At 34.7% G+C, this 27,578-nt stretch overlaps 1 protein-coding gene across 2 annotated transcripts in view; it reads right to left on the bottom strand.

Annotated features, from left to right (window-relative positions):
- LOC128255835 (terminal nucleotidyltransferase 5C) overlaps positions 1-27,578 on the bottom strand; it is a 55,444-nt gene that overhangs the window by 17,570 nt on the left and 10,296 nt on the right. Inside the window, exon 1 of one of the 2 annotated variants that reach the window (XM_052985602.1) lies at positions 3,237-3,951. The exons of the other annotated variant lie outside the window; for it this stretch is intronic. Coding sequence (XP_052841562.1) covers positions 3,237-3,275 — 39 coding nt within the window. The 5' untranslated portion in view covers positions 3,276-3,951. Of the gene's footprint in view, positions 1-3,236; positions 3,952-27,578 lie in introns of those variants that run through there. 2 annotated transcript variants of the gene reach the window in all.

Raw genomic sequence — 27,578 nt, 5'->3', positions numbered from 1 at the left:
ATAATAGCAGCAACAATAGCAACAACTGCATCAGCAGCAATAACAACATTAACTAGAGCACACCAGCAAATTATCAAAGTTGATTGCATTCCAAAAAGGGTTTTGTTTTACCGTCTTGGAGTTGCCCAATGCAACTTTGATTAGACGACTCATGCATAATGGAAATTATGTTAAAGCCCGTGTGCCAAATGCAAACGAGAACGGATAGATTCCCTCCTCAAAATAAACGAAATGGGTTGATATGCAAATGGTTTTACATTGGAAAAATAGGTTAACAAATGTTAAAGCGCTATGTAGCGCAAGGAGATTGATGAAAATCAAGAGAAAGCTTGAGACCCATGTTAAACTGAATAAAATATCTTAAATATTTAATTAAACAGAGTAGTTATCTACCATCACTATACAACTTTTTTAAATGTTTAGTTAAGAACAAGCTATATATTAGATCAAATCTGCGCACAAAGGTTTGAGAGAATGATCACAGCCCCGAGAAAATATACATAATTATAAATAATTATTGTATATTTCTAAAATATTTAAAATTGTATTGTCTTTATTTAAGGACAAAATATTAAAGAAAATGTTTTATAACATGTATGGGAGCAAACATTTTATTCAAACCTCTTTTCACTGCACGGATGTTTTTTTTTTGTTTTATTATAAGAAATTAGAATTTTAAAAAATTAAATGTGATTAAAAATATTTGGATAAAAAGATAAATATTTAAAAAGGGTATTCAATACTTCCCGTAAAGATAAATGTGAAACATAAATAATACGGCTGTAGTAAAATCCTATTAGTATTGCTAAAAATCTAAGATAAGAAACCTTAGTGCTACTCTCGGTTATAAAAGTCAACACCCCCATAAGTTTCCCTACTCCGCGGCAATCAAAAGAATTATTCAACACGCAGTTTTATTACACGTTTGCTTGTCTATCTGCATCATTAAGCCAAAACGTTTTTTGCTGTTTTCGGCATGATTTCTGTTATTTACAAGTCACGAAGTCGAGCCACGTAAACTGCAATTAGGCTGTGGCAACAGCTCACCTGGTCAGGTGGGTAACTGGCTTCAGATCCTCTCTGGAAGACTACAAAGATCACGTTCCTGGAGGGATAAATCAAACGCCCCCACAGAAAATGGGGAAAGAGCTCTTCGAGTTGCATAATTAAACTTCTGGGGATCTGATTGTAAATAGACAAGCGCGGCATAATCAGCTTACGTTCTGTGAGCCACGTTCTGGGCTTGGCCCCCGTAATTAATATCTCCGAGATAAGCAAACACACTTCACGGATTTGCCCTGGAGCGGGTATTATTATGTTGTTCGGATTTTGATTCGGACTGAAACTGCTCGCAGCTGAATGGGGTCAGAAGCCAGCAAACTTCGTAACGGAGAACGGGTCGAGATACAGATACATCAGCAACTCAGGTAGATGGCGGCTGAGCTTGGCTAATTTAAAGTCAGGTTATTAACCTCTGCAAACGAAAAAAGAAAATAATAATAACTGAAGCTCGCGTGGTCAACTAAATAAATATGTGCCAGATATTTGCATGTGGGCACAAGTAGAAGTCGATTATCAATTCCGACGAACAACAAGTGCACTTGATCATCGTCATGGAGGGATTAGACGGAAACATTGTTGTCATAACAAACAAACACGGAAGGCAAACAAACTCCAAACTGTTCAAACACAAAAAAAACAGAAGATCTACAATTTTTTAAGCTCATACTTCATTTCTAAGCACCCAGCCAAGTATCTCCTATTTACCTCCCCCCACTTTTCCCAACACACTGTTTACATAATTTCTTTCATCGAAGCTAGTATCAAATGCGTCTTTAGCCATGTAGACAGAGACGAAAAATTTAAATTCCAATTCAGGTGACACAACGTGAACAAACTACAAACAGACGAAGACATTGCGCCAAGTGTTATATATAATGTAATGTAATTAGTGAGGGTTGCTTCAGTTGTTGGATGTTTTAGCTTCGTCAAATGTAATTTGCGTTTGTTGGCCTACCTACACGTGACCAGACAAACGCTGGCCCAGACCAGTGAAAGAAAATACGAAAAACAGACCAAGTCCAAGTCATGAGGTTTCACTGCAGCCACTGAAAAACTAAGCCCGAAACCGAAACTGACGTAGCTGTGAACCCGGATATGTGTTCGGACATATACCCTCCTGTATATAACAAGCTTGTGTGCAGACATTATGTATTGGAAATCGAATTTGAATACCAATTTCTAATTCCGATTCCAATTTAAAATTCCAAGCCAAAGGCAGCCATATGCATTGCATTCATTTGAATGACGTACGCGAACTTAAGTTTTTTACATGCCAACAACATTGCAGAGCACTACGCAATTTCTCGTTTATGGAGTTTTGTAAACGAAAATTTATTAATAAGATCTTTAATACATTTTAAAATTCATTTACCAAATTCCTTTTTTTGGAATATTAACAAAATATTTTAAATTAAAAATTTAAATTTAATTCCAACTTATAAACCCCGACATTGACCAATCCTTTTTAGATTTTAATCAATTATTAATTTACTAAGTCGAAAAAAAAATTGAAGGATCACTTTAAAGTTGTGTTTTTATCTTTTCATCAATACCTTTGAATAAAATGTATTATTTGGATTATTATTTATTAAAGACCACTTTGTTAAGAGTACAGTTTTTTTTTTTTTTTCATATAAAACATTTCGCATTATTTTTAAAATGTGTAGAAGGCAGCTCATGACCCACTGTTTGACGCAACCGAATTTCTTAGTCTCCTATTTACAATAATCAATCACCCAAATTCGCTTTGATCTTGATCAACATCTGTGGCTTCACTTATTTCTATCGAAACATCTGTTGCTGCTTCTTATTTTCATACAATGAAATTCAACACAAGAATAACAACGATAATCATTGCGAATTCTTCAAACCTAATGGGCCAAAACCAAGCAACAGCAATAAACAGTTGAGAGAGTCGAATGCCATAAACGCACTTAAAAATACATAAAACAAACAAAACACTTTAACGAGATTTGTCAGCGACGAAGGCGCGTTACAGATACAGATACAGATACATATACGAAATAGAGATACAGATAGAGATGGATTTTTGCGCATTTCAGTTTCGCCATATGCTACATGCAACGTGAATGTGGCGGGTGGAGAAGTGGAGTGGAGTGGAGTGGCTTGGCTTGAAAGGGGGGGATTGGAGTGGGCGTGGTCTTGACATTTACCTTTGCATTGTACGACTCATGCCGATTTTCCGGTTTCATAAGAATGCTGGATGCGACGAGCGACAGGATATATGGGCAAAAATATAACAGCACTCCAGATGGTTCTGGTTTTTACGAGAGTTGTTGGCAATTAATTCGGCTTTTTCCCCTCGTTTTCGTTTTCAATTCCACTTTTTCTACTTTTTCTTACTTTTTCTACTTTTTCTACTTTTTCTAATTTTTCTGGTTTTTAGACACTAGACACACGCGCACTTGGGAAATTTCTCTTGTTTGGATATATATGTTATTTGGTTCACACACGAAACAGCGTTAGCAACATATGGTCCAAAAGGTAGTTCAGCTTGGGTGTAGCCAGGCGAACATATGTTGGCTCTACCACTCGATGTAGGCGCTATGGAGTGGGTGGTTGTGGGCGAGCAGCAGTCCTGTTGCCAGAATGTTCCCTCGATTTCTCTGTTAGGGGCTTTCAGATTTTCTGCTCTATTTCTGTGTCTGGGTTCAAGATGTACCACCTTCTTTTTGGTGTCGGTAGGTAGTGTGTACTCAGCTGATTGAGTTTCGTCGCAAGGCGATGGCTTGGATTCTGGCTATTTTATCAATATTTAATATTTAAGTATATGCAGTACAGAGCGGGGAGGATGTGCGTTGTCTTGATTCTGGCTTTCGCACGCGGTCACTCTCGTTGAACGACTGATTTCAACGACAATCGGCGTTGGCATGAAACTTGACTACGCGGCCATTCCACCATTCCAATTGAGTGGGAAAAGCTCCGGCGGCGGCGGAAAGCTCGCTCAATTGAGTGGAAATCAAACCAAACGAAACTGCAGGCCCGCCGCACTCGCACTCGCACTCGCAATGATCCCATTCGAAAGTTTAATTATATTTGCGCCACCGCCACTAGTTGCTATGCTGTTATTTTATTTATTTCGCTTTTTTCGAAACCGGCAAAGCGAGCAAACTTCGATCAGAAGACAACAATAAACACATATAGCGTTGTGTGCTTTGTTTGTGGCCTGCTAACGGCACAATTACGTCAGAAAAATAAGCTTTTTTTTGGCTTTCTGGCAGCCTCCGAAAGAATTTAATTAATTAATTATAAATTTATCAAAATATGTGCCCTTATAAATGCAAATGCTTAATGGTTTAGGCAAAAAGCTTGACTTTAGCGTTTTTACTTGAGCATATAATTATTTCGTTTTTTTTTTGTCTTTGTTTGATCAACTTTATTGATCGACTTACTTTATTTTTAGAAATAAACAATTTATTTTTATTCGCATCTCTTTGTATTTGTTCTGCTCTTCAATAAGTTGTTTATTTTTGTACAATCACTTGAGATTATGTATACGACGTGTGGGCCGAAAATTTGGAGGAAACGATAGCAAAGTTGAAAGAATCAACAAATGGCAAAACGTGATTAAAATAACTAATTCTAAAAACAGAAAGCAACGATATAAAATGTTAATGAGAAATGGGCATTAACATAAAAACATTTTTATAAAGTCTTTAAAAGATAAAATTTTTGCTTTCAAAACAACTAAAAGTACAAGTCAAATGAAACAAAAGGCAATACAAAATTATCATACAAAAATAAACATTTGGTTTCAAACAAAAACGATGACTTTTACTTTTTAATTTATTCTTATTAAACAAAATAAAAACCATACAAAAAAAATAATGTTTAGAATTAAATTCACAATCAGTGTATATGTAGCTATTCAAACAGGTATAAAATAATACATTAATTTCTAATTATTCTCAGTCTGATATAAAATTAAAAAACGTCCACAAAATTATCAAACAAATTAGAAATAAGCAATAAAGGCCATTTCGGCAAGCCAAAGTTAATATACCCTTAGCTGCGATAACAAAAATGTACAATTTCAAAAAAAGTTTATAATGTACTCCGACCTATTTTTCCATCCTTCCTTCTATCGGATGTTAAAAAAAATGTAGGAAATTATTCTTAAGCTCTATACCTCAGAATATGCAGAAAAATCTCTTGTGAGCTAGCATATGCTGCACAATCTCTTTTCGGGCGTGGACTGCTTTAACGTTGCTGCTGCTATCAGCAAAAGCTGCATTGTTGGGAGTAAAAATTCTAAACCTCAGTAGCAGGACGTATGTGGCTGGCTTATCGGGCGCTGCTGCTCTTGACAACGCCAAACAAACCAGCAGCAATTGCTGATGCCGCTGCTGCCGTTGGCCTTGCTAATTGCAATTAGTGGCCGATGACGTCGAGGGGTTGAAAGACACGTGCCAAAGCACCGTTACCCTTTCTGTAAAAACCCCCACAGGTTTCTGTTTTTTTTTTTTGCCGCTATCTCAAACCTATGCACTTGCCATTTTCACATTGTCTTCCTTTTGTTTGTTTGTTCGTGTAAAAATAGTTTAAAGCCCTACAAAACAAACCACACGAAGCGACAACAAAAAATAGTAAATACGTTAGATAGATGGCTAGTCGCTCGAATTCGTGGCCCAAACATGTGACTACGGCCAATAATTAATTTATAAATTACGTTCTAAACTAAAAGTCCGAGCTTAAAGGTATGCCAACAACAGCGACGACAACAACAGCAACAACAGCAACGTTGTCTGCAGAAAAGACCTTGCTTTCGATTTTCAAAATGTGTTTACTAAGCTCTTAGCCGAACTCACAAACACACAAACACACACTCAACGCAAAACAAGAATCGTTCAAATTGCTATTTTATTCACCTGAAATCGGCGACGCTGAATACCAAAAGCCCCAATAAAAACAAAAATTAATATTGGAAAAAATAATCGCTTTCTAAGATTTTTATTTCTTGCAGAATAATTGGATTTTTGATTATATTTTATATATATATTGAATATATTATATATTCAATTTGACTAACTTGTTAATTTTTTGTGAACAGAATTAATAGATTTTTATTTAGTGTCCTCAGTTATTTGTTTTTACTAACTTTTTAGTCAAGATTAAAATGACATAAATAAACTTAAAATTACAAGAGTAGAAAAAAAATAATAATATGTAAGCCCTCAAAAAAATAACTTTTGGCCTTGCATTATAACAAAAGAAAATAGCAAAAACGATATAAAAACTAAACAATAACTATTAAATTGGTGTATTTTAAACGTACTACTTATTTTAGTCGGGCAATAAATAAAAACGAATTTTAACGAAATGAAAAACCATGGAAAATGCCTGTAAAAAACTCATTGGACTGTTCTGAAAAGTAACAGCTATAATAAACTAATGTTTTCTGAAATCGATCAGTATTTGAGTCACGAAAATAAATGCAAAATAAATGCTAAGAATTGAAAATAATAAAAAGAGATTTCGAAAAGCTTATAACAAAAACATTAGGCAATCAAGACGACGATATCATATAATTAATATAAATCAAACCAAATTGACTAAAAAATTAAGTTACAAATTACCAAAAAACAAAACAAAATAAATGGTTTAAATAGTTTAATATTTTGAAAAAAATTATAGTTACAACATTATGGTAATAATGAGTAATGTTTAAATTTAAAATCATTTATAAGCGGGTACGATAAATTATGTTTTCAATCAATAAAAAATCCTGGGCTGTCCATTCAACATAAACTATCAAATCAAAATTAAATGGTTTTTTGGACAGGCCAAGATAAATTCAATCAAATTTATTTGTATCTCAGATGTACCTGCTTATGCCGCGTTTGTGGATCCACAATTTATGTACTTCCCATAATAGCTCCCAGCACCCTATCCCACCCTCTATTTTAGCGATTCGGTCGAAATCGTCCGACTTTTGATAGCGATAGCAAAGGGAATGCTCGAGTGATTTTGGTAAGACCACAGAAAAGACAACAACAGCTGAATCAAAAGCAAAAAACCAAAGACAACCGATAGCCAACAACAAGTTCTGGCTGAAACTTGTTGACGACTTCACTTTTGCTCGGCTGGCCAAAAAGTGTTTTGCTTTACTTTTGGTCTTTGTGCCGCCCGTTGTGTTGGTGAGTATCTGTGTGCCACTGCCAGGCTAATATAGATACATAGCTATATAAAAGACACCTTTCAAGACTGGTTTAGTTTGCCCAGCTAGCTCGCTGCTTCTGTTGCATTTATCCCGTCTCTTGAGCCACCCAACCCCAACCCTCCAACTGCAGCGGCTCTAATGCAATCAAATCGGCCTTTGTGTCTGTCTGTGTTAGCCATATTGGGTGTTGGCCAGCAGCTGTTGCTAGTTGTTGCTAGTTGTTGCTGTTCTTTAGTTGCTTTGCAAAAAAATGTCGTTTGATTATGGCTGGCCAAGAGAATGCAAAGTGAATTGTTGAAATATTGAATTAAGACCAAAGTCTGTGTCGCAGAATCGAACGCTCACTACCAATTTAGCTTTGTTCACCCACTTTCAGGGCCACTTTTTACCTTATCTGTTGGTTAACTATTTTTCCAGCACTTCAATTGATTGCATTCGCTTTTTATGCAAGAATTTCAAATTGAAAGCACAGCCACAGGCAAACAAAAAGTGAAAGTCACCAGCAACGAGCAGAAAGCCAAGCTCGATTGTTACGTATACGCAGCGTGGATCAGCCCGAGCCTGAGGCTGAGCAGAAGATTGGCCAGAACGAGACTGAAAGCGGCATCCTGGATTCCACACACGTTCTCGCCGCCGGCGGACGCAGATATACGATCTCCTCATCACCACACGCCCACGCAGAAACGACCTTAATTGTGTCGTTGTCGGAGTTTCTGAAAGTGTGTGCCTTGTTTTTTTTTCCCAATTTTATTTAACTTTTTTTGCAGCACGTCAAGAAACGACTCCAAGGGCAGTCGCAGTAATAGCAGCAACAGCAGTAATGCAACGCATGCACCTCACATAAATTGCACACAGTTAAGATTCGTTTGATGAAGGCACAGAGACTATATAAAGTTAAACAAAGCTAAAATGAAATTGTATATTTTAAACTTGTGTAATGTAGTGTTGCAAGGATTGAAGTTATCAATATATCGGAAAAATACACCTGCAAATGTTCCTTACTGAGGATATCTTTTAATATTGGCGTAATGATTCTTTAAGTTTTAAATTAGGGGTTTTCATATCCCAGACGAAAAGATAATATATTAAACGTTTAAGAATAAGGTGTGTATGTTCAGAATCTTAAAACAAGAACTTCCTGATAAACACATAGTATTCCACAGCGAGTGCCCACTGTGGCAACGCTCACTTTGCAGACACGGACACATTAGAATGGCTTGAGGCTGGAACTGGTTGCAGCAGCTGTGTCCTAACACTCTTCAGTCGCAGTCGCAGTCGCCGTCGGACCAGGCAACCAAGTCACCAAGAAACCAACAACGCCTCCATGGAGGCAACAGCCTCCGCTAACGAGCTCGTGCAGCTCCGTCTCCGAGCTTAAACTCCAATCGCAACTGCAACTGCAACTGCGGCACAACAACGCACAAGAATTGCCATGAACCAATTTGATAATACAAAGCCCCGACTATGACACTCACACACACGCACAACAATTATTATTATTCGGTTTGCCATTTTTTCAGCCATTTTTGGTTGAAAATTGAAAGTTGTCTGTCGTCGCAGGGAGCGGGTAGAGCGTGAAATAGCGACATTTTGGCAACACCTAAGCCCCACGGATAATATCCTGTCGCCCGCCTGACGCCGGCAAGCCGAGCACACCATAAGGTCGACCCTGGAGACAGGGTCAGGGATAGGGGGAGTGGAGAAAAAATCACTGGCCAAAAGTGGGTTTACTCACTCGCTTTTGATGGCATATTTGCCTTCGAAATTATAATTGTATTCTTGGATTAAAGTACACGTTAAAGGTAAATTAAGTTAAATTCAAAAGCAAATCTTAAAGTTTATTAAAAATGTTTTACTTTCAAAGTAGTTCACGAATTTTACACACTATATTGATAAAAAAATAATATTTTTTTAGAAAATTGTTGAAAAAAAAAAAAAAAAATAGCTTTTTTTTTCTTGTTATTTTTTTGTAATAATTTATTTTATTTATTTATTTGCCTTAGTTATTAGGGCACTAGTCACAGTTGAATTTATTTAGTTTTAAATTTAGAATTTCGCATTTATTTCTAACTATTTGACGTATGTATCTACAAATCACTCTAAAAATGTTGCACAAGAAATAATAAAGCCAAGAAACTGCATCTTTGGAGCGGCATCAGATACTAGAAAATTATTTCTCAGTGTTTTCATGTGGGAGTCAAGTGCAAAATACTCGTAAATTGGTGCTAAGCATTTACACGTTTTATCAGAACGACCCACACGAACACACGAACAGCAGGGCCAAAAGGCTCCGGACCACAGATTAACCCATGTTGAATCCAAAGCTGGATCCGGAGCTGGTGCCATCTCACTCGTACTTCCGCTGGCCGCATTCATCCTGCCCCGACGAATTCGATTCCGATTTCTGAGTGCGCTTGTATTATTCTCAGCTGAGTGACTCGCCTTATTCGCAATTTAGTTAGCTAAAAATAGAATTCCCATTGACGCTTGCGTGGGCAAGCAGAAGTGAAAAAAAGAAAATAAAGGAAGGAAAGGAGGAAGGGAGGAAGGGAAGAAAAAAAAAGGCAGAAAAAAAAAAGAAAATGTGGACATTAAAAGAAAATGCTTTTCACAGGAAGCAGAATGAATATTTAATACACTCTTTGGATATGTAATTTAATAAATTGCTGTACCTATGGGTTTATATTGTTAAATATCTAATCCTTAACAGTTCCAACGTCTTTGTGGAACTCAATACTATTTTTGATTCTCAAAAGTAAAGTAAATAAAGATGGCAAACATTCTTTTTAAGTTAATTACAACTTAAAATAGGCACCAACCTAACGAACTGTATTGAACGGATATTAGCAAGGTGAAGAAATGTTGAAAATTTCACCTTTATTTTAATTGTCGCCTTGCCAAATGTTAGCTCATCTAGGATAAGCCATAATTCCACGAACACAATCGCGAAAGGCAGATGCCGAAACCGAGGAGGAAAATCCAGAACCGCAAGTTCGCACATCTTTTCAGCAGCCTGCTACGGATCCCCATTCCCATTCCCGAACGACGTCAGCGTTAAATTGAGTAAGTAATGAAAAATCGATAAGCCGGTTCTCAACTGGCTTCCATACGGAGAACTTTGGGAGTTGGGAGGAAAAGCCGGAGTCGGAGGTGCTTCCCCAGTCAACAGGAGGTTGGCAGCCGACAGGCGCCCGTTGTCCCTTGTGGTTTGTCGGGCACTCAAATAAATATTTTTAAAGTTATCCATATAAAGGTAATACAAAAATGTATCAGATCATGGCTTATATCAGTGAGGTTATTTATTGTTAAGACACATACATGGACCGACATATCTAGATCGACAAAACTGATCATCAAAAGACCGAAAAATTACGTAAATGGGTGGGAAACGCTTCTGTCCACATGTTAATACCTTTTACTTCGGTATAAATAAATCATTAAGTCATCAAATGCTATTTCAAAATATTCGAATTATTTGTATTGTATGTATTATTATTATTAATTATTTATTATACAATAAATTACGATTAGTTATGATTTGGTTTTTGTCGACATCTTTTATAAACATTAATACTATTGATGTACTTACACCAATAAATACATTTTTGATTTTAGGAACTTTTAGACTTTAGAAACTTATTTTTCCGAGTGTTTCAAAGGGAGCTGCAACTCAGACGGTCTTCACAAGGCTGCTGGCGCCTGCTGCCAGTATGAATCGGAGGCCGAAGGAAAAAAGGACCACATGACTGTGGGAGGTTGAAGGTGGGTGGACGCAGGGGCGTGTCCTTTGCCCGTGGATGGCGCCGTAGTACCGTCATGGGCGTGGGCGTGCGCATGACCAGTAATATAACATTCAATTAAGTGCAATTTATGCTTAGCTGGTGCATTACGTAAGTCTTATACGGAACGGGACAGGACTGGCAATGGAATTGGCCGACTGGGTTACACATACATATAATTATCGTTAAGGCACTATTTTGCTGCTGTCGCCTAAAGAAATACTGATGTAATCATAAATGCGCCTTTCTCCCCTGGGCAGCGGTTGTAAACTTTATTGGAGGCATAACCCATATACTGCATATCCTTACGGGTAGTTACTCTATAGTGCACAAGTTCACAGAATGCCCCGCACGGCTTAAAAGTAAACTATATTATATTTAAACTTTTGAGGAAGAGTAAGAAAGTATTATAATATAAAAGTAACCAACAGGTTTTCAAAGATATGTGTTCCCGATTATATACGAAATGAAAATACTTTTTTGAAGATCTTAAAAATTATCACCCGAAGCGTTGCTCACACCCAAAAAAAAACGTAACAATATGCCCCTATTTAGGTGTCTATGTGACCCTATTGAGTGGTAAAAAGTTCTTAAAAAGAAGATCATCAAATTTACACCTATTTCATTGGCAAATTGATATTTTCGATATTATCAATATGAACTTTTGCGTGTCAATATGTCATTATCCATTGTCTTACAATTGGGTTCATTTCACGGGTCTATTTGACACTATTTAGTATTAATATGGTATTGACGTGAGGAATTTCTAGGATCATTTAAGGGTCATAATAGTACATCCCTGTAAAAAAAAAAAAATGCGCAAGTTGCTTATAATTGCAAGTTGGTTGTCATTTAAACAAAATAAAAACGAACAAATAAAATAATATAACTCTTAGCTGCCGTGGATTGAACTCACGCTTCCAGATTACGAGCCAAGCACTCTACGCCCTGGCCTATTTGGTTCTCAAGTTGTGAGTTTAACACTTCGAACTTCGAAAATCGAAAAAACCGATTCTTGTAGCCAAAGTGACCCTGAATTCAAGTGAATCCTATTACATTTTTAAGACAGCGTAGTGACCCTATTGAGACTCAGAAAGGATCAAGTTGATCCCAAAAATCTGATACTAGGTGTAGTGTCAAAATGACCACACAGAGATTTTATTTGGGTGCAGTTTAAAGATCTCGCTGCATACGATCTTTAAAGTTCACAACATTTTTATTTGGCATTGTATTGTCAAAGCTGACTTCCCTTTTTGTTTTTAACAATATGTGGTTCAATTTAGGTTTTATACAAATACGCTGAGTGTTATAAGAATAGGATGTCAAAACATTTTGGGACCAACCCTACAATTTGATTTTTATCCTATATTCTAAAGATGTTGTACTGACCAAATGGTTCTGTGCAGCTTAATAATAATTAAAATAAAACCAGTACGCTAATATTAAAACAAATTAACCGAACAGTCATATAACTTTGTATTTCGTTAGGGAATTTTTCGTTGGTATAAGACTATATATGCTATAATTAACGTCGGGGGCTTACGCATTTGTTTTGGTCAACAAAAACTTTTTAAATCTGTTTTTTGTATGTGTACGCTGTCATGTTACAAGAATTTGGACGATCGGATCCCTACTTGTTATAGTTGCCATAAATTAAAGTTACGTATAAATTATATTAAAAGGCAGAAATGGAAATGTTCTTTTACATTTTTCCAAATTTTACCCAAGGGGCTAATTTCTGTGCTTCTAGCTTGTTCGGTGTTGAAAAGCTACACCCCAAGCTAGGAGCCGAAGACAACGGGGAATTATGATATTACCCAAGGTTCTTCAGCAATCTCTCTAGAGAATCGACTCTATAAGTTCGCTCAAGTGAAGTGCAAACAGAATCTTTAGTTCATGAGGTTTTATCTTGGGCCCACATCCGCTCGGATACCCAATATTATTTATATATTTGATATTACCACCCACTTTTCCCATACTCCTCCGGGCGAATGTTATCTGATGTTTTCAGTCACAACAACATACGCGAAGTTATGACAAATCACGCCTGTTTTGCCGCTTTTTTGCGTAAGTTTTACGGGTTACAGGCCAGGACCATGCCCACGCGTTGACGCCCACGCGTTTGGGAATTACGCATGCTGACGTCACCTTGAATGGTTGAAATGGAAAGCGCCGGCGGGTGGGAATGGATGTAGGGGAAAGAAAGAGACGGTAGAACCTTCTAGCAGACGCCACAAACTGCGTCATTCATTCATGGATACCCACAATTTTGTCGTAGGTTGGGCACGTCAGAAAGAGACGGGGCTCAAACAGAAAGAGAGGCGAACAGAGAATAGTGTGGGAGGCATAGGTGTACCGTTGTGCATTTCATTCATAAAATCCCATCGAGTGGAACGAAAGAGCAAGTCCTTCGTTGACCTTCGCTACTGCGCAGGCCTTGAGCGAAATTCCCAGCTTTGAGTGAAAGCTTCAATGCAAATAAATCTGAAAAAAAAACAAGTGACCTTTTGCAACTTAACCAACTAAAATCAAAATAAAAAAACAATTCCAAGCCGGCTTAGCATATGGCCAGAATCGGAATTACATTCGGCCAAACCCTCGAAACATATGGCCATAAACTAATGGATTTATGGACAAAACGAGGGGGAATGTGGGGTGGCTGTGTGCAAATCTCACTCGCTCATTTGATTTCAAGGTTGATTCGAAATGTCAAAATTGCAGATGCGACGTCTTCGAATCAAGTTTGCACTTGGCTGCGAATCGAAACGAGTTATCCAATCCAATCGCAAAGAGCATTGGAGCAAAAAAATACTAATGATCGGCATTATGATGACGACGGTGGGGGAGTAGGTGGGTAGTGGGTGACGGGTGGGCGGCAAAGCAGGCGAACCTTTTGGATTCCACAGCAAACCCGTATTATAATTTATTGTGTAATGAATGCAACAAATGCTCGAGACCGATAAAACATTCAAGTCGATGGGGGAAATACACAGCAATGTGATAAGGAATATTTGAGATCTTATTTGTGATTTCAAAACCGGAAGTTTTTCATGTTTTAAAATAACTACTTTTATGTTGACAGGAACATTCGATATACTTATTCTTAATGGTTAATGTGAATAGTACGAACCGTACTATAGTGTGATGACACTATTGATTCAGACTTCTTAAATTCAGACATAGCCATATTAAACTTGGAAAAGCTTCCAAAATAAATAAAAATGTACTAGAATTTAGAATACAACTTTTTAGTATATCGAATCACGTGATCCCCAGGATTTAGGACTTTAAAGAGGGGTGCAGTATCATAGTCAACCGACCCTCTCGCTGGGAAAGGGCAAAAGCAAAGGCGAATAAAACGAGACAAGTGAGGGTTTTGTGTCTCTTTCCCCTCAGCATCTACCCTCCCGCTCTTTAATGCAGTGGGCATGCAAAGCAGATAAGCAAATACAATATACCGTTGCTCTATTGGGCAGCTTCGGATTCAGCAGACGAAATAATTGAAAGTCAAATTGAAAGCTTTGGGGCGAGGCATTGTTTTTTTTTTTTTTGGATTTCTTTCGTCTCGATCGAACAAGAAGCAGCGGAAAACTCCAGGTACTTTCTTGCATATGATCGCCAGCAAAAATGCAGTTCAGCTTAAGAGTTTGGTTTCTTTTTTCTTTGGTTTTTCGTTTTTCGAGTGGTTCTGTACGAAAATTCATATACATGCATATGTATATGTAACTATAGGCAAAAGTGAATGTCCACCGAAAAGTCCTTGAAACCTGAAACCGATCTTTCCAGTTTGGCGCACAGAGACACAGTGAACTGTTGCTTTAGCTGGTGCTGTGTGGCGGTAACTGCAGGTCCTACACTACGACAAATTAACACTAAGTAAAGAAACAACTTTAGAGTAATTTGCCAGACTTCGGTTATGATTAATATGTTTTATTTCCCTGCCTTATAGTGCATTATTCTACATATGTATGTATATCTAAACGTCATGTCTCTGGTAAACACTTTCGTTTTCTTCTTTGCATAATTTCATCTGAATCCCCATTCATATTAAGCATACACTATTTCCGCATATAAGATGTTACCGTCTAGTTTTCTAAAAAAAATGTTTAAGTTCTAATAGTGTTTAAAAAATAGAACAATAATTCTTTAACATTATTTTGTTCAGTGCCCTTTAGTTGTACTGCTACTGCTGTTGTCAGTTTTCAGCTTCAAGCTGTAGACAAGCTCCACTTGGCTCAGAAACTTGGACTGGGTGTCGGTTTTGGGTCTTTGGGCTTGGGTTTGGGTAATCCTTCATTCACCTGATCAGATCGAGAGGTTGAGAACGAGAGGGCGATAGAAGGCCAAGAAGTATTTGGGTTGCCAATGGGTGTGGTTGATATAAATCAAAATACAATAACCATTTGATATGTCGAATGCAAAAATTGAAATTCGATTAACCGATATGAAGCGGATGTTTAGATAAATCCGGCTAGAGTATTATATAGTATTTTTAACCACTTATGATAAATAATTAATACTACTATCAACCGTAAAGAAATTTCCCATAGTTTTGTTTTGAATCAAAATTTAGTTTCTCAAAATCGTAATAGCTTTAACATGCGCCCTATTGAACTACAAATGGTTTGTCATATTTTTATTAAAACCTTACATTATATATTGAATATTATTAATAGAACTGGAATCCGAACAAGCCAAGCCAAGCTTTCCTCTCTCTATTTATTTTTTTTCATTAAATGCGATATAATGCGATTACATAACAATTTTGATACGAGCGAAACAAACAAGCGGACACAGCATCCAGCGATTAAGTGTGCTTGTGAGCGTTACAGCTATAAAAAAAGGCCAATGGTTTTGACCAAAACCCAAAGCTTAAGATTGAAAATGAAACTAAAGCTGAGTCTGGCTGAAACTGAAACTGAAACTGAATCGAGTGGAGTGGAGTGAAGTGAACTGAACTCGGGTAAAATAAGGCTGGGGCGCAGCCGTAGCCACCTGCATTGAATTGACATTGAAGGTGGTTGTTGTTAATGTTGTTGTTAACTATAGAGCTCGCTTGTTTTGCGGTAAAAGACCAAGAGACCAGACCAAACCTACCAATGTTTGTTGCTGCTGTATTGCGTTCATTCCACGTTGCCTTTCATTTCTTGCAATTGGCGTTTTAATTTGCCTATTTAACCACATCAACAAAAAACAACAACCACAACCCAATGAATATGCATGCAAAACAAAATCAGCTTATACAATGAGATTTATTTTCATAAGTATTTAAATGTGTAATAGTGGCGAGTGAGTATGTAAGCAGTCCATAACAGACAAGCCGCAATCAAATTGAACCGATTATTGTTTTGAAATACATTTAATTTAAGTGGGATGTAATTGATTAGAAGCTAAAACACCTAGTGCAAACCATTTAATTTTTAAATGAACGAGACTTAAAATGGCGTATGCTATTAATAATTTGTTTTATAATAGTGTATAATTTATTTACCTTCTTGAGCGTAAGCCAAAATAAGTTTTATTAACACGTTTAACTCATTTTTTATTCGCAATCTACAAAGCTCAGTGCTACTCGTAGACTAAACGGTTAAATTGTATTCATTGAAAATGATGTAAAAGGTAGCAGGATGCATTACGTTTATTTTATATATTTATATTTACTATAAGTCATTTAATCGGAAGCTTTAAAATGTTAATATTTAGGATTTAGTGAGATTATCAAAGGATACAATTTGTATTACTACTTTAATAACTAAACGTTAGCTCCTTTTTTTATTGGTTCATACAAATTTTAAAAATAGAACTGCAAAACAAAAAAATAGATTATGTTTTTCCCGTTTCAAAAATACAACACAATTATGAAAAGCCTTTAAATTCCAACCTCAAGCCAATTTAAAATATGTAATTAAGTGAAGCATTAATTACTTAACCACAATAGCAATAACAATAACAGCTTTAGCCCAAGTAATTGGTATAAGGTCTCTTGGAGTCCTGTCGATGTGTTTAAGCACATACCGCACTCGAGTGTTGAAACCCTTCAAAATAACTCGAAAAAAACTTGATTCAAAGTGTTTGGCTCTTCTTTAATTTCTATTTTATTTTTTGCGCATTAGCAGCGAAACGAAGTTAGCAAATAGCCGTAAGGCAAACTACCAAAAGAAAAAGAAAAACAAATAAATAACAATAACAACGCAAACATATCTACAGCTTTTGACATTCCAGCACCTGTTAACTATAGTTTTGCGTGGAGTCGCATTAAAAATTCCAAGAAATCATCAGCAAAGCCACAAATGCATAAACGGTTTCTTGCACTAAAAATAAATACACACAGAAAATATATTAACGGACGACCTTGCTAAAGGCAATCTTCAAACAGAGTGCAAAAAATGACTCTTCGACTTTGGTAATAAAAGAATTAGCGGCTCTTAATGCTCAAGCGTATCTGAAAAATTGGCAACAAAAAAAAGAGAAAAACACTGCGTATTTTTTGGTTATTTGCCTCCACTTCTTCTTGAACAACAATAGCGGAACAACAAACGAATTAGAGTAAAGTGGATTTTGAGTTATAAATAGATTTTCATATAGAATAACGTCCGTTTCAACACATCCGCATTCTAAGATACGCTCCAAATCATAATCAAACAAGAAAGAAAGCAAACTTCGGCAAGCCGAAGTTCATATACCCTTGCAGCTATTGCAAGAATTAAACATTTTTGAAAACATTAAAATTATGATTTACTTTCGTATATGTTTAAAAACATTGAAGCTATGATGATTTGCAGCTCAATTATTTGATAGTTATTTTATATATTTTTATTATTTCTAAGGGAGCTATATGATATAGACGTCCGATTTTGATAAAATTTAAACCATAATTCTGAAATATTTAACCATTGCTATATGTCGAAGAACTAAACAAAAAATTAAAAAACAGAAAAGTTATAATTTTTTTCATTTATTTTTCCGATTGTTCCTATGAGAGCTATATGATATAGTCGTCCGACTTTGATGAAATTTAATCCGTAAATCGGAAATATTTAACCATTACTAAATGTCGAAGAACTAAAGAAAAAAATAAAAAACAGAAAAGTTATAATTTTTTTTCATTTATTTTTCCGATTGTTCCTATGGGAGCTATATGCTATAGTCGTCCGATCCGGCTCGTTCCGACTTATATACTACCTGCAATAGAAAGACAACTTTTGGGAAAGTTTCATGCAGATAGCTTTAAAACTGAGAGACTAGTTTGCATATAAACGGACGGACAGACGGACAGACGGACAGACGGACATGGCTAGATCGACTCTACTAGTGATGCTGATCAAGAATATATATACTTTATAGGGTCGGAAACGTCTCCTTCACTGCGTTGCAAACTTCTGACTGAAATTATAATACCCTCTGCAAGGGTATAAAAACCTAAAAACTCAATGATTAATAACAAGAGGGAAATACTCAAATGTTGTTTTTATATCCATGCAAGGGGTGATTTAATTTCAGTCTGAAGTTTGCAAAGCAGTAAAAGAGGAATTTCCAACCGTATACAGTATTATTTCTCTTCATCAGGAAAAGGAGCCGAATCGATGGACTGTCCATCCGTTTCTAAATGAAAAGCTTTCGTTTCTATTACTGATATTATATACATCAGTCGGTACTGCCGGGATCGGACCAAACCACCATATATAAAAACGAACCAATAAAAACTTTTTTGTTTCTCAAAAATTTATATACTGATGTATATAATATCAGTAATTTCGATTTCAAAAATTAATGGGGAAATTGTTGATTTAAACATGTACACATAGAACTCGAAATATAGTAATTCAGTTATAAATTTAGTCTTATAGAAATCGGATAACGGTACTCCGTATTCTCCCTAATCGTAACTAGTTTGATATAAAGGAAGATTTGGTAGAGATCATTTAATTTTGTAAATGGAAACGAGTAGAACAAGTCATTTAGTCAATAATAATTGTTTGATTATAACTGCAAGGGTGTATAGAGATCGACTAGTCCAAGTAAGCTCACTTTCTGGATTTTTATAATTTCAATGAACAGCACATGATGTATTCGAGATCTGCTGAGAACAGAATAAAATATACAATTGTTCACTCACATCGATTACGTGCAATTGACAAGCGAGAGTCGGAGTAATTATAAATCTGATGTTACATGAATTGCAAATAATTTAGCCAGAATAGAGTCAGCGATGATCACAATGAATGTTTCCTAAATAGACTAAAAAAATTTATATTTATCGCTAGTGTAAAAATAAAGTAAAAAAACATGGTCTTTAACATCTAACATTAGTTAAACATAAAACAAGCCAAGGAAGCAAACTTCGGCAAGCCAAAGTTCATATACCTTTGCAGCTATTTCAAAAATTATATATTCTTGGAAACATTAAATTATGATTTACTTGCGTATATGTCTAAAAACCTTGAAGCTATGATGATTTCGATAGTTCCTATGGCAGCTATCTGATATCGTTTTCCGATTTTAATAAAATTAAATGCGTAATTCTAAACTGTCAAATTATTAAAAAGTCAAAAAGAATTTTTAAAAAATTATACAAAATAGAAATGTTACATTTTTTTAAACTTTTTTTTACATTTGTTAACTTCTGATAACGATAACTAAACATTATCTCACCTATAATAATACAAACCAGCTTTTATTTCCTAAATCTGATCAATTAAGCAAGCATTTAAAGTCTATAAAAACCCTTACAAAATAATAACTTACGGTTTACCTTGCCTTGTATCTTAATACTTATTTGTGTCATAGTTAATCATAAAATGTATACAAGCTTATAAAAAACAAAAAATTGGTAAGGCCATATTTAATTTCTAAACGTTTTTCTTTGGGATTGTGGTGGTTTTAAAATTCCGAAACTTCTTCCCTAAACTTAATACTTAATTTATTTAATCCATAATTTTGTACAGTTAAGGTAAATACAACATATTGTTTTCTTACTGATTGGGAAACCTTTAGCCCTATTTTTATAATTCGTTTCATCGATTCGAAGTACAAATTTGGCAAAACAATTTATTTTGCCTTGTCATAATTGTAGGAAAATTGGTATGAATTATTTTCTATGTGTCGGTTGTTTCTTTTTTTGTTTTGGCAAGTCACAGTGAAGCGTAAACAAAAACATTTTACGAAAATCAAATTAAATCCGATTCAACCCACTTATTATTGTTGGAATATATGATTTAACCTTACCACAGATTTTGTGTACGTGCGTGCGTTCTTTTCATTATTTTGAACAACAAAAAGTCAAAGACAGCCCAAAAATGTTGTTAATTGCCGGAAGTAACTTGTGTCACGCACAGACACACAAAACTCATACAGACAATAGATAAATTATATTTTTTTTATCAGAAAGCAATTTGGCAACATTGGACCTAGGCTTTGTTTCTGGGAAATACAATTACACAATACTTATCAGTTAAAGAAGAATTTTATTGGCCACCAGAAACGATCCGAAATTATTGCATGGAAATCAATACTATAAGGGATTTCAATTTCCCCATCGCGCTCACTCACCCGGTTTACAGACGCTGATTTAAATGTCAGAGAAGCCGGCTAGGCTATAAAACGCTAGCCAAGCATAAATGTTAAATGTCTTTTAAATACCAAATTGAGGAGGCCACTAATAAAAATACACATACACTGGAATACACCTTCGGAATTTGCATCTATAAAAGAGGCAATCGAATGCTCTGATCAAAAAATTAATGGTTTTTTTACAGAACATACAAGATAAAATTGTTTTATTATAATTTCAGCGTTTTGCCCTCCTGGCTTTTTGACTTCTAATCTACTCTAAATAGATTACAAGATTTAATCCAATTTTTTCTAAATTTGATAATTTAGCACACAGGCAATTGAGTCAACAAACAATTTTTTAGTGTTCCATAAAATATCCATACTTCTCAGCTGACAGGTAAGAAATACAAAGATTTACAGAAACCGTGCAGAAAAATAATTAAAAATAAATTGATTTACATTTAACCGGGGTCTGTCTGAAATCCCTCACTTAACAGTCATTTTAATTAAATAAATATATTATTTTTTTATTTATATCGTTTTTTAAGATATTACCAATATTTATTTTGACAGAAAATAGTTAAATGTTTACCTAGCAAATGGGAAAAAGCCAAAAAATCGTTTTTAAGCACCTTTTATGATTGATGGGGTCGTAAATTCTACTTTATGTACACTCTTAAATTCTGTAAAAAAAAATATGTATAATACCTTTTGGCAGAGTATAACAATAACATGACGCCAAAACTGCAATAGCAACGGCGGCAAAATGCCGATTGCAAGTCAAACTCAGAGATTAGGCGAAGCTGAAAAAAATTTGAAAGGTGCACGCGAATGCATTGCAAGGCATTTTGTTGCATTTGCAACAAAGGAATGCAAGTGGCAGCGACTAACAAGTAATTTACGTACACAATCCAAAGCACACACTCGCAATAACATGTTCGTATGTATAAATTTGGCGTATTTTTGTCCACGAAATCTAACAGACTTGCAAGTAGTTGGATCAAAGACCCTTAGGAACCTTAACAGGAGCTATTATATCTTTGAGATTGAAAAGTTTGGAAAAGAAAGCTGAAATGGAAAGACGAAGTTTTAATACCTTTTTGGGAGACGTCTAATAAAACCATAAAATAGAAGCAAGGAATCTTGTCAAAGTTTATATACCCTTCCAAATTTTCCCTTAGCTATCGCAAAAATCAAATATTTAATTATTTTTGCCATAGCTGCAAGGGTATTTAAACTTCGGCTTGCCGAAATTTGCTTCCATTCTTGTTTTGTTTGTATAGTTATTTCGATTTTTAAGCATATGTGTTTAAAAGCAGTAAAGCTATGATGATATCATCATATTATATTCCAAAAAGTTTTATTTTTAGCGGAATAAAACAGTAATCAATAGATTAATTTATTTAGTGCAGAACAAAAAAAAAAACAACAAGAAAGGAAGCAAACTTCGGCAAGCCGAAGTTCAAATACCCTTGCAGCTATTGCAAAAACTAAATATTCTTGAAAACATTAAATTATGATTTACTTGCGTATATGCTTAAAAACATTAAAGCTATGATTTGCAGCTCAATTATTAGATAGTTATTTTATATATTTTTATTATTTCTATGGGAGCTATATGATATAGTCGTCCGATTTTGATGAAATTTAAACCGTAATTCTGAAATACTTAACTATTACTATATGTTGAAGAACTAATAGAAAAATTAAAAAAACAGCAAAGTTATAATTTTTTTTGTATTTTTTTCCGATTGTTCCTATGGGAGCTATATGATATAGTCGTCCGATTTTGATGAAATATAAACCGTAATTCTAAAATATTTAACCATTACTATATGTCGAAGAACTAAAAAAAAACAATAGATATATGATATAATCGTCCGATTTTGATGAAATTTAAACCGTAATTCTGAAATATTTAACCATTACTATATGTTGAAGAACTAATAGAAAAATTTAAAAACAACAAAGTTATAATTTTGTTTTGTATTTTTTTTTCGATTGTTCCTATGGGAGCTATATGATATAGTCGTCCGATTTTGATGATATATAAACCGTAATGCTAAAATATTTAACCATTACTATATGTCGAAGAACTAAAAAAAACAATAAACAAGAAAGAAAGCAAACTTCGGCAAGCCGAAGTTCATATACCCTTGCAGCTATTGCAAGAATTAAACATTTTTGAAAACATTAAAATTATGATTTACTTTCGTATATGTTTAAAAACATTGAAGCTATGATGATTTGCAGCTCAATTATTTGATAGTTATTTTATATATTTTTATTATTTCTAAGGGAGCTATATGATATAGACGTCCGATTTTGATAAAATTTAAACCATAATTCTGAAATATTTAACCATTGCTATATGTCGAAGAACTAAACAAAAAATTAAAAAACAGAAAAGTTATAATTTTTTTCATTTATTTTTCCGATTGTTCCTATGAGAGCTATATGATATAGTCGTCCGACTTTGATGAAATTTAATCCGTAAATCGGAAATATTTAACCATTACTAAATGTCGAAGAACTAAACAAAAAATAAAAAACAGAAAAGTTATAATTTTTTTTCATTTATTTTTCCGATTGTTCCTATGGGAGCTATATGCTATAGTCGTCCGATCCGGCTCGTTCCGACTTATATACTACCTGCAATAGAAAGACAACTTTTGGGAAAGTTTCATGCAGATAGCTTTAAAACTGAGAGACTAGTTTGCATATAAACGGACGGACAGACGGACAGACGGACATGGCTAGATCGACTCTACTAGTGATGCTGATCAAGAATATATATACTTTATAGCGTCGGAAACGTCTCCTTCACTGCGTTGCAAACTTCTGACTGAAATTATAATACCCTCTGCAAAGGTATAAAAACAGCGAAGTTATAATTTTTTTTTATTTTTTTTTCGATTGTTCCTATGGGAGCTATATGCTATAGTCGTCCGATCCGGCTCGTTTCGACTTATATACTACCTGCAATTGAAATAAAACTTTTGGGAAAGTTTCATGCAGATAGCTTTAAAACTGAGAGACTAGTTTGCGTAGAAACAAGCGGACGGACAGTGCTAGATAGACTCTCCTAGTGATGCTGATCAAGAATATATATACTTTATAGGGTCGGAGATGTCTCCTTCACTGCGTTGCAAACTTCTGACTGAAATTATAATACAGAGGGTATAAAAATACTTAGGGATAGTTTTGTGATGACTGTACAAGGATTTTTAACAGTTTTGGCATAAAAAAGGAATAATTTTATTTTTTTGGTCGAAAATAATTGTTATGTTATTAAATTACTGAAAAATAATGATTTTTTTAGAAATGCTTTGCTTGGACAAAGAGACTAATTTGGTTGTAAACTATTCTTTCTTATGGTCATTAAAAGTATGTTTTTTAATTTAAAAAAAAAAAATTAATCATTATTTACGGTCTCTGGTTTTAAGCACATTGTTTAAACATTTTTACCTATAAATAGATTGTTACGAAATCAGTTAAATGTGAAACGATCGGTTAGATGCTACTGAGGGTTCAACCAACTTTCGGTCAAATCAAGTGCACTCACAATATTGCTTATTCGAAAGATTCATTGATGAGCGTAACGCTGACAGGCGATGTCTACTTTTGAGCCATGGTTATCAGTTACAACCTCCAAGCCCAAACATTGTATTCGGATTTGCGTTTACACCCGTTGAGTGGGCTCTCTGCGATATCAGGAATCAATGCAATCTTGAATCTACAAAAGAGCCTTAAAAGTAAATACAATTTGGTTGATTGGAATGCCTCTCAAGCCCCCTATACCACCGACCCCCGACAGACTGCTTCTGCCTTATCAACATCAAATGAACTTGTATTTTCTACGATCCGTTTGCGGTTTTCTCTCTGTTTTTCTCGCTTTCTTATCGCGACGGCAACAGGCACCTCAAAATCAAAAATAAATAAATATAGAAATAAATGGGAATATGCATTTGATTGTGTGGCGACCACAAACATTTCAAGTGGCTCTGCATTTCTTTACTTCTTATCGTTGGACTGACCATTTTGATGGTTTTGTTTTTACTTTTGTTCAACAACCTATTATTATGCTGCCACAGAAACAAATCCGAGTATATACACAAAATCCTCAAAGATATGCTATGATGTCAGGTTAGGGGTCATCGTCATTCCAACAGACTTTGCCTCCGCACGGCGATTGCCGTCGCCTCTGATTTCACAGGCGCCAGGCATTATTTCCGTGGCATTATCGGGTGTCTCCCCCTACTGCTGGGTCCATTGTCTTTCCTAATTAGAGGGCACATACACAAAGAACTCTGGTGGAGTGGAAGTAGACCTGCCTTGCAGCGCCGTTTCTATGATACTGGCCCTGCTGCGATTCGCTTCGCAATGAGCAGATCGAGATAAGCATGATTTATTTGATTTGGTATCACAGTTATATTTGAATAAGCTAATGGATTTTGAAACTGCCTTCATTAGGTAAATGATTGGATTTGGTAACATTTATTTAAATTTTTAGTTTTGTATATCTTGCACACAATTTTAACGTTTAACAAATTTTCGCTCAAAGATGTAACCGAAACTTAAAATTCTAAATAATTCATTTTGCAATTTGGCTTATATGATGAATTTATGGCTAGTTAAAGTTTTTGGAGTTTAACTCTATTTTTAGCAGTTTTTCGAGCTGAAAAGTGTTTATATTCGTTGAGTTGATTTGAATCGGTCAATCATATTATACATTTCTGAAAATAAAATTTTTTTTTAATATTATTAAGCACAAATTTCTTGCCCGAAAATCCTTCAAAGAACATTTTTTAAATCAGAAATACTAACCAAAAAAGTAGTGTTCAGTTAAAAACAAATTTTAATCCATTTCTTGTGGCCAGTTTAAAAAAGTTCGGACTTATGTTTATGTTTTATTAATTTATCAAAAAAATCAACATAACTAGTTTGTTGTTGTTTTTAAAGCATACAGTTGCGGCCAAAATAATATTAGTGCCACCGCCCCTCATCTTTAAATGTTTGTAATTGTTATTTTCTTGTCCCAATTTTGCCATGATTTATCTAATAAAGTCCATCGAGTGACTAAAAGTAAATTTTCATGGGTTTTTAAAAATAAAATTTATTGACCTTCTATACCTTCTATAATTTGAAAAAAATTAACCTGGGGCACAACATGAAATTAATTGTAATTTACCGTATTATACACAGAAATATTTAATACCAACGCCTGTTTATGAGTAGGTACAAAAATTACGTATACGAGAAGTGGGCTGGAAATTTATTAAAAATATCTGTAAAAGTATTAAAGTGATTATTAAAGACCATTACACAAAATAAGCCTAGGCTTAAGTATTATTAGATTTATCTTAAATTTCCTTCTATTAGTGTTCTGGCTCTGTCTGATAACTTGTTTTTTTCGTATTTGTAAACAAATATTTGGCTTTTACTGTATTGAGGCACCCATTACTTAACTATTCTAGCAACAAATAAAACGATGCACTTAACATTTTTTTTATTTTATGATATTTTAAATGCTATGACCTCATAAGTTAAGCTATACTTTTAATAGTTACATTTTTACAAAGAGGTCTAGCGTTATATAAACTTAGATTTGTAGCTAAGATTTATTACTGGATTGTGTGCAACTAATTAAAAATTATAAAAACTTTATTCGGCTGAAAAACCTTCATTACTTTTTTAAAGAGTTATGGCAGCACGGGAAATGTATTTTTCTCAAATCCAGAAAACAAAATATTATTTTCCAAATGGCAAAATTGTTATAACAAAAAGGATTTTGTTGATTATTAAATAATTTAGAATTAAAAATCATTACGCTTTTTTAATTTTTATTAAATTAATTAATAGTCATCACCTCTATTATTTTCACAGGCCGAAATAAGACCTAATTAAGGATAATAACTGATTTCCATAAAATAAAAAGCAAATGAACCGGATTTCTTTTGTTTTCAACTATAAATAGTTTTACCTAATAAAATTACCATTGCATAAACTAGACAAGATAAATGACAATAAGAAACATTAAAGATGAGGGACGATAGCATTACTATTATTTTGAACATAGCTGGATATAACTCATATAAATCGTTATATAGAATTTTTTTTGAAATCGCTACAAAAGTATATAAAATTGGTCTGGCCGCAGTAGCTTTCTCTCTTTTCTTTTACCAAATTCGTATAATTTATTTTAAACTCACATTAAACAAATAATAATTAAAAAAAAAACTTTTTATATAAACTTTTAGCTTTTGAATCATCATATTAAAGAGCGTATGCTTTCATAGCAGTTTTTTAGGTTTCAACAGTAGCTTAAGATCTGAAGAACAAACCAATTTCTAGCAGAGGTAGTCTACACGTATTTTACCTAAATGTAATAAATATTTTGAATAGAAAACCAGGTTCATGTTGCCTATTTTCAGGCTGGGCTCAAAAGTAGAACGCATCACAAATCCATATAGCCATTCCGTTACCAAGGCGCAAAGTCTGCTAAGCTCAAAAAAGAATCGCTACTTTTGCCTTAGGGTGGAAGCGATATGAAGTGTGATAAATCTCAAAATTTGAATTGTCATGAAACTTTCTAGCCACGTTGAGTGGGTCTTTTCTTTGTGGTCTAACGCCATTGAATTTATTATATTTTGCACGTTTTTTGGCAGCTACGATAAGCGTGTGGAATCTCGAGCACACGTGATAGCAGCCCCTTACAGTACTTTTCTTTTCATATTTAATTTGTTCTGCCCCTAATTTCAATAATCAAAAGAATCGCGCACACACCTGCAGTTTTGGCACACCATAACTTTTTCATCGCTCACCAACGCTTTTTTGCCGACAAAATCATATTTATAAATGATTTTTACTACGCAGTTGAGTTGGTGGAACCCAACTGAAGCAAATGTTGCTCACACACAGCTGTGGCAGTTCGCGAAAACAATATGCGATTTGGAAGCGTAATATTGACTGACTCAAATAATAATAGAAACAAATATAATAAT

The sequence above is a fragment of the Drosophila gunungcola genome, assembly GCF_025200985.1.
Source record: "Drosophila gunungcola strain Sukarami chromosome 2R unlocalized genomic scaffold, Dgunungcola_SK_2 000012F, whole genome shotgun sequence".
Lineage (NCBI taxonomy): Eukaryota > Metazoa > Arthropoda > Insecta > Diptera > Drosophilidae > Drosophila > Drosophila gunungcola.
The sequence above is the reverse complement of the archived record's forward strand: the minus strand, read 5'-3'. Positions and strand labels throughout refer to the sequence as shown.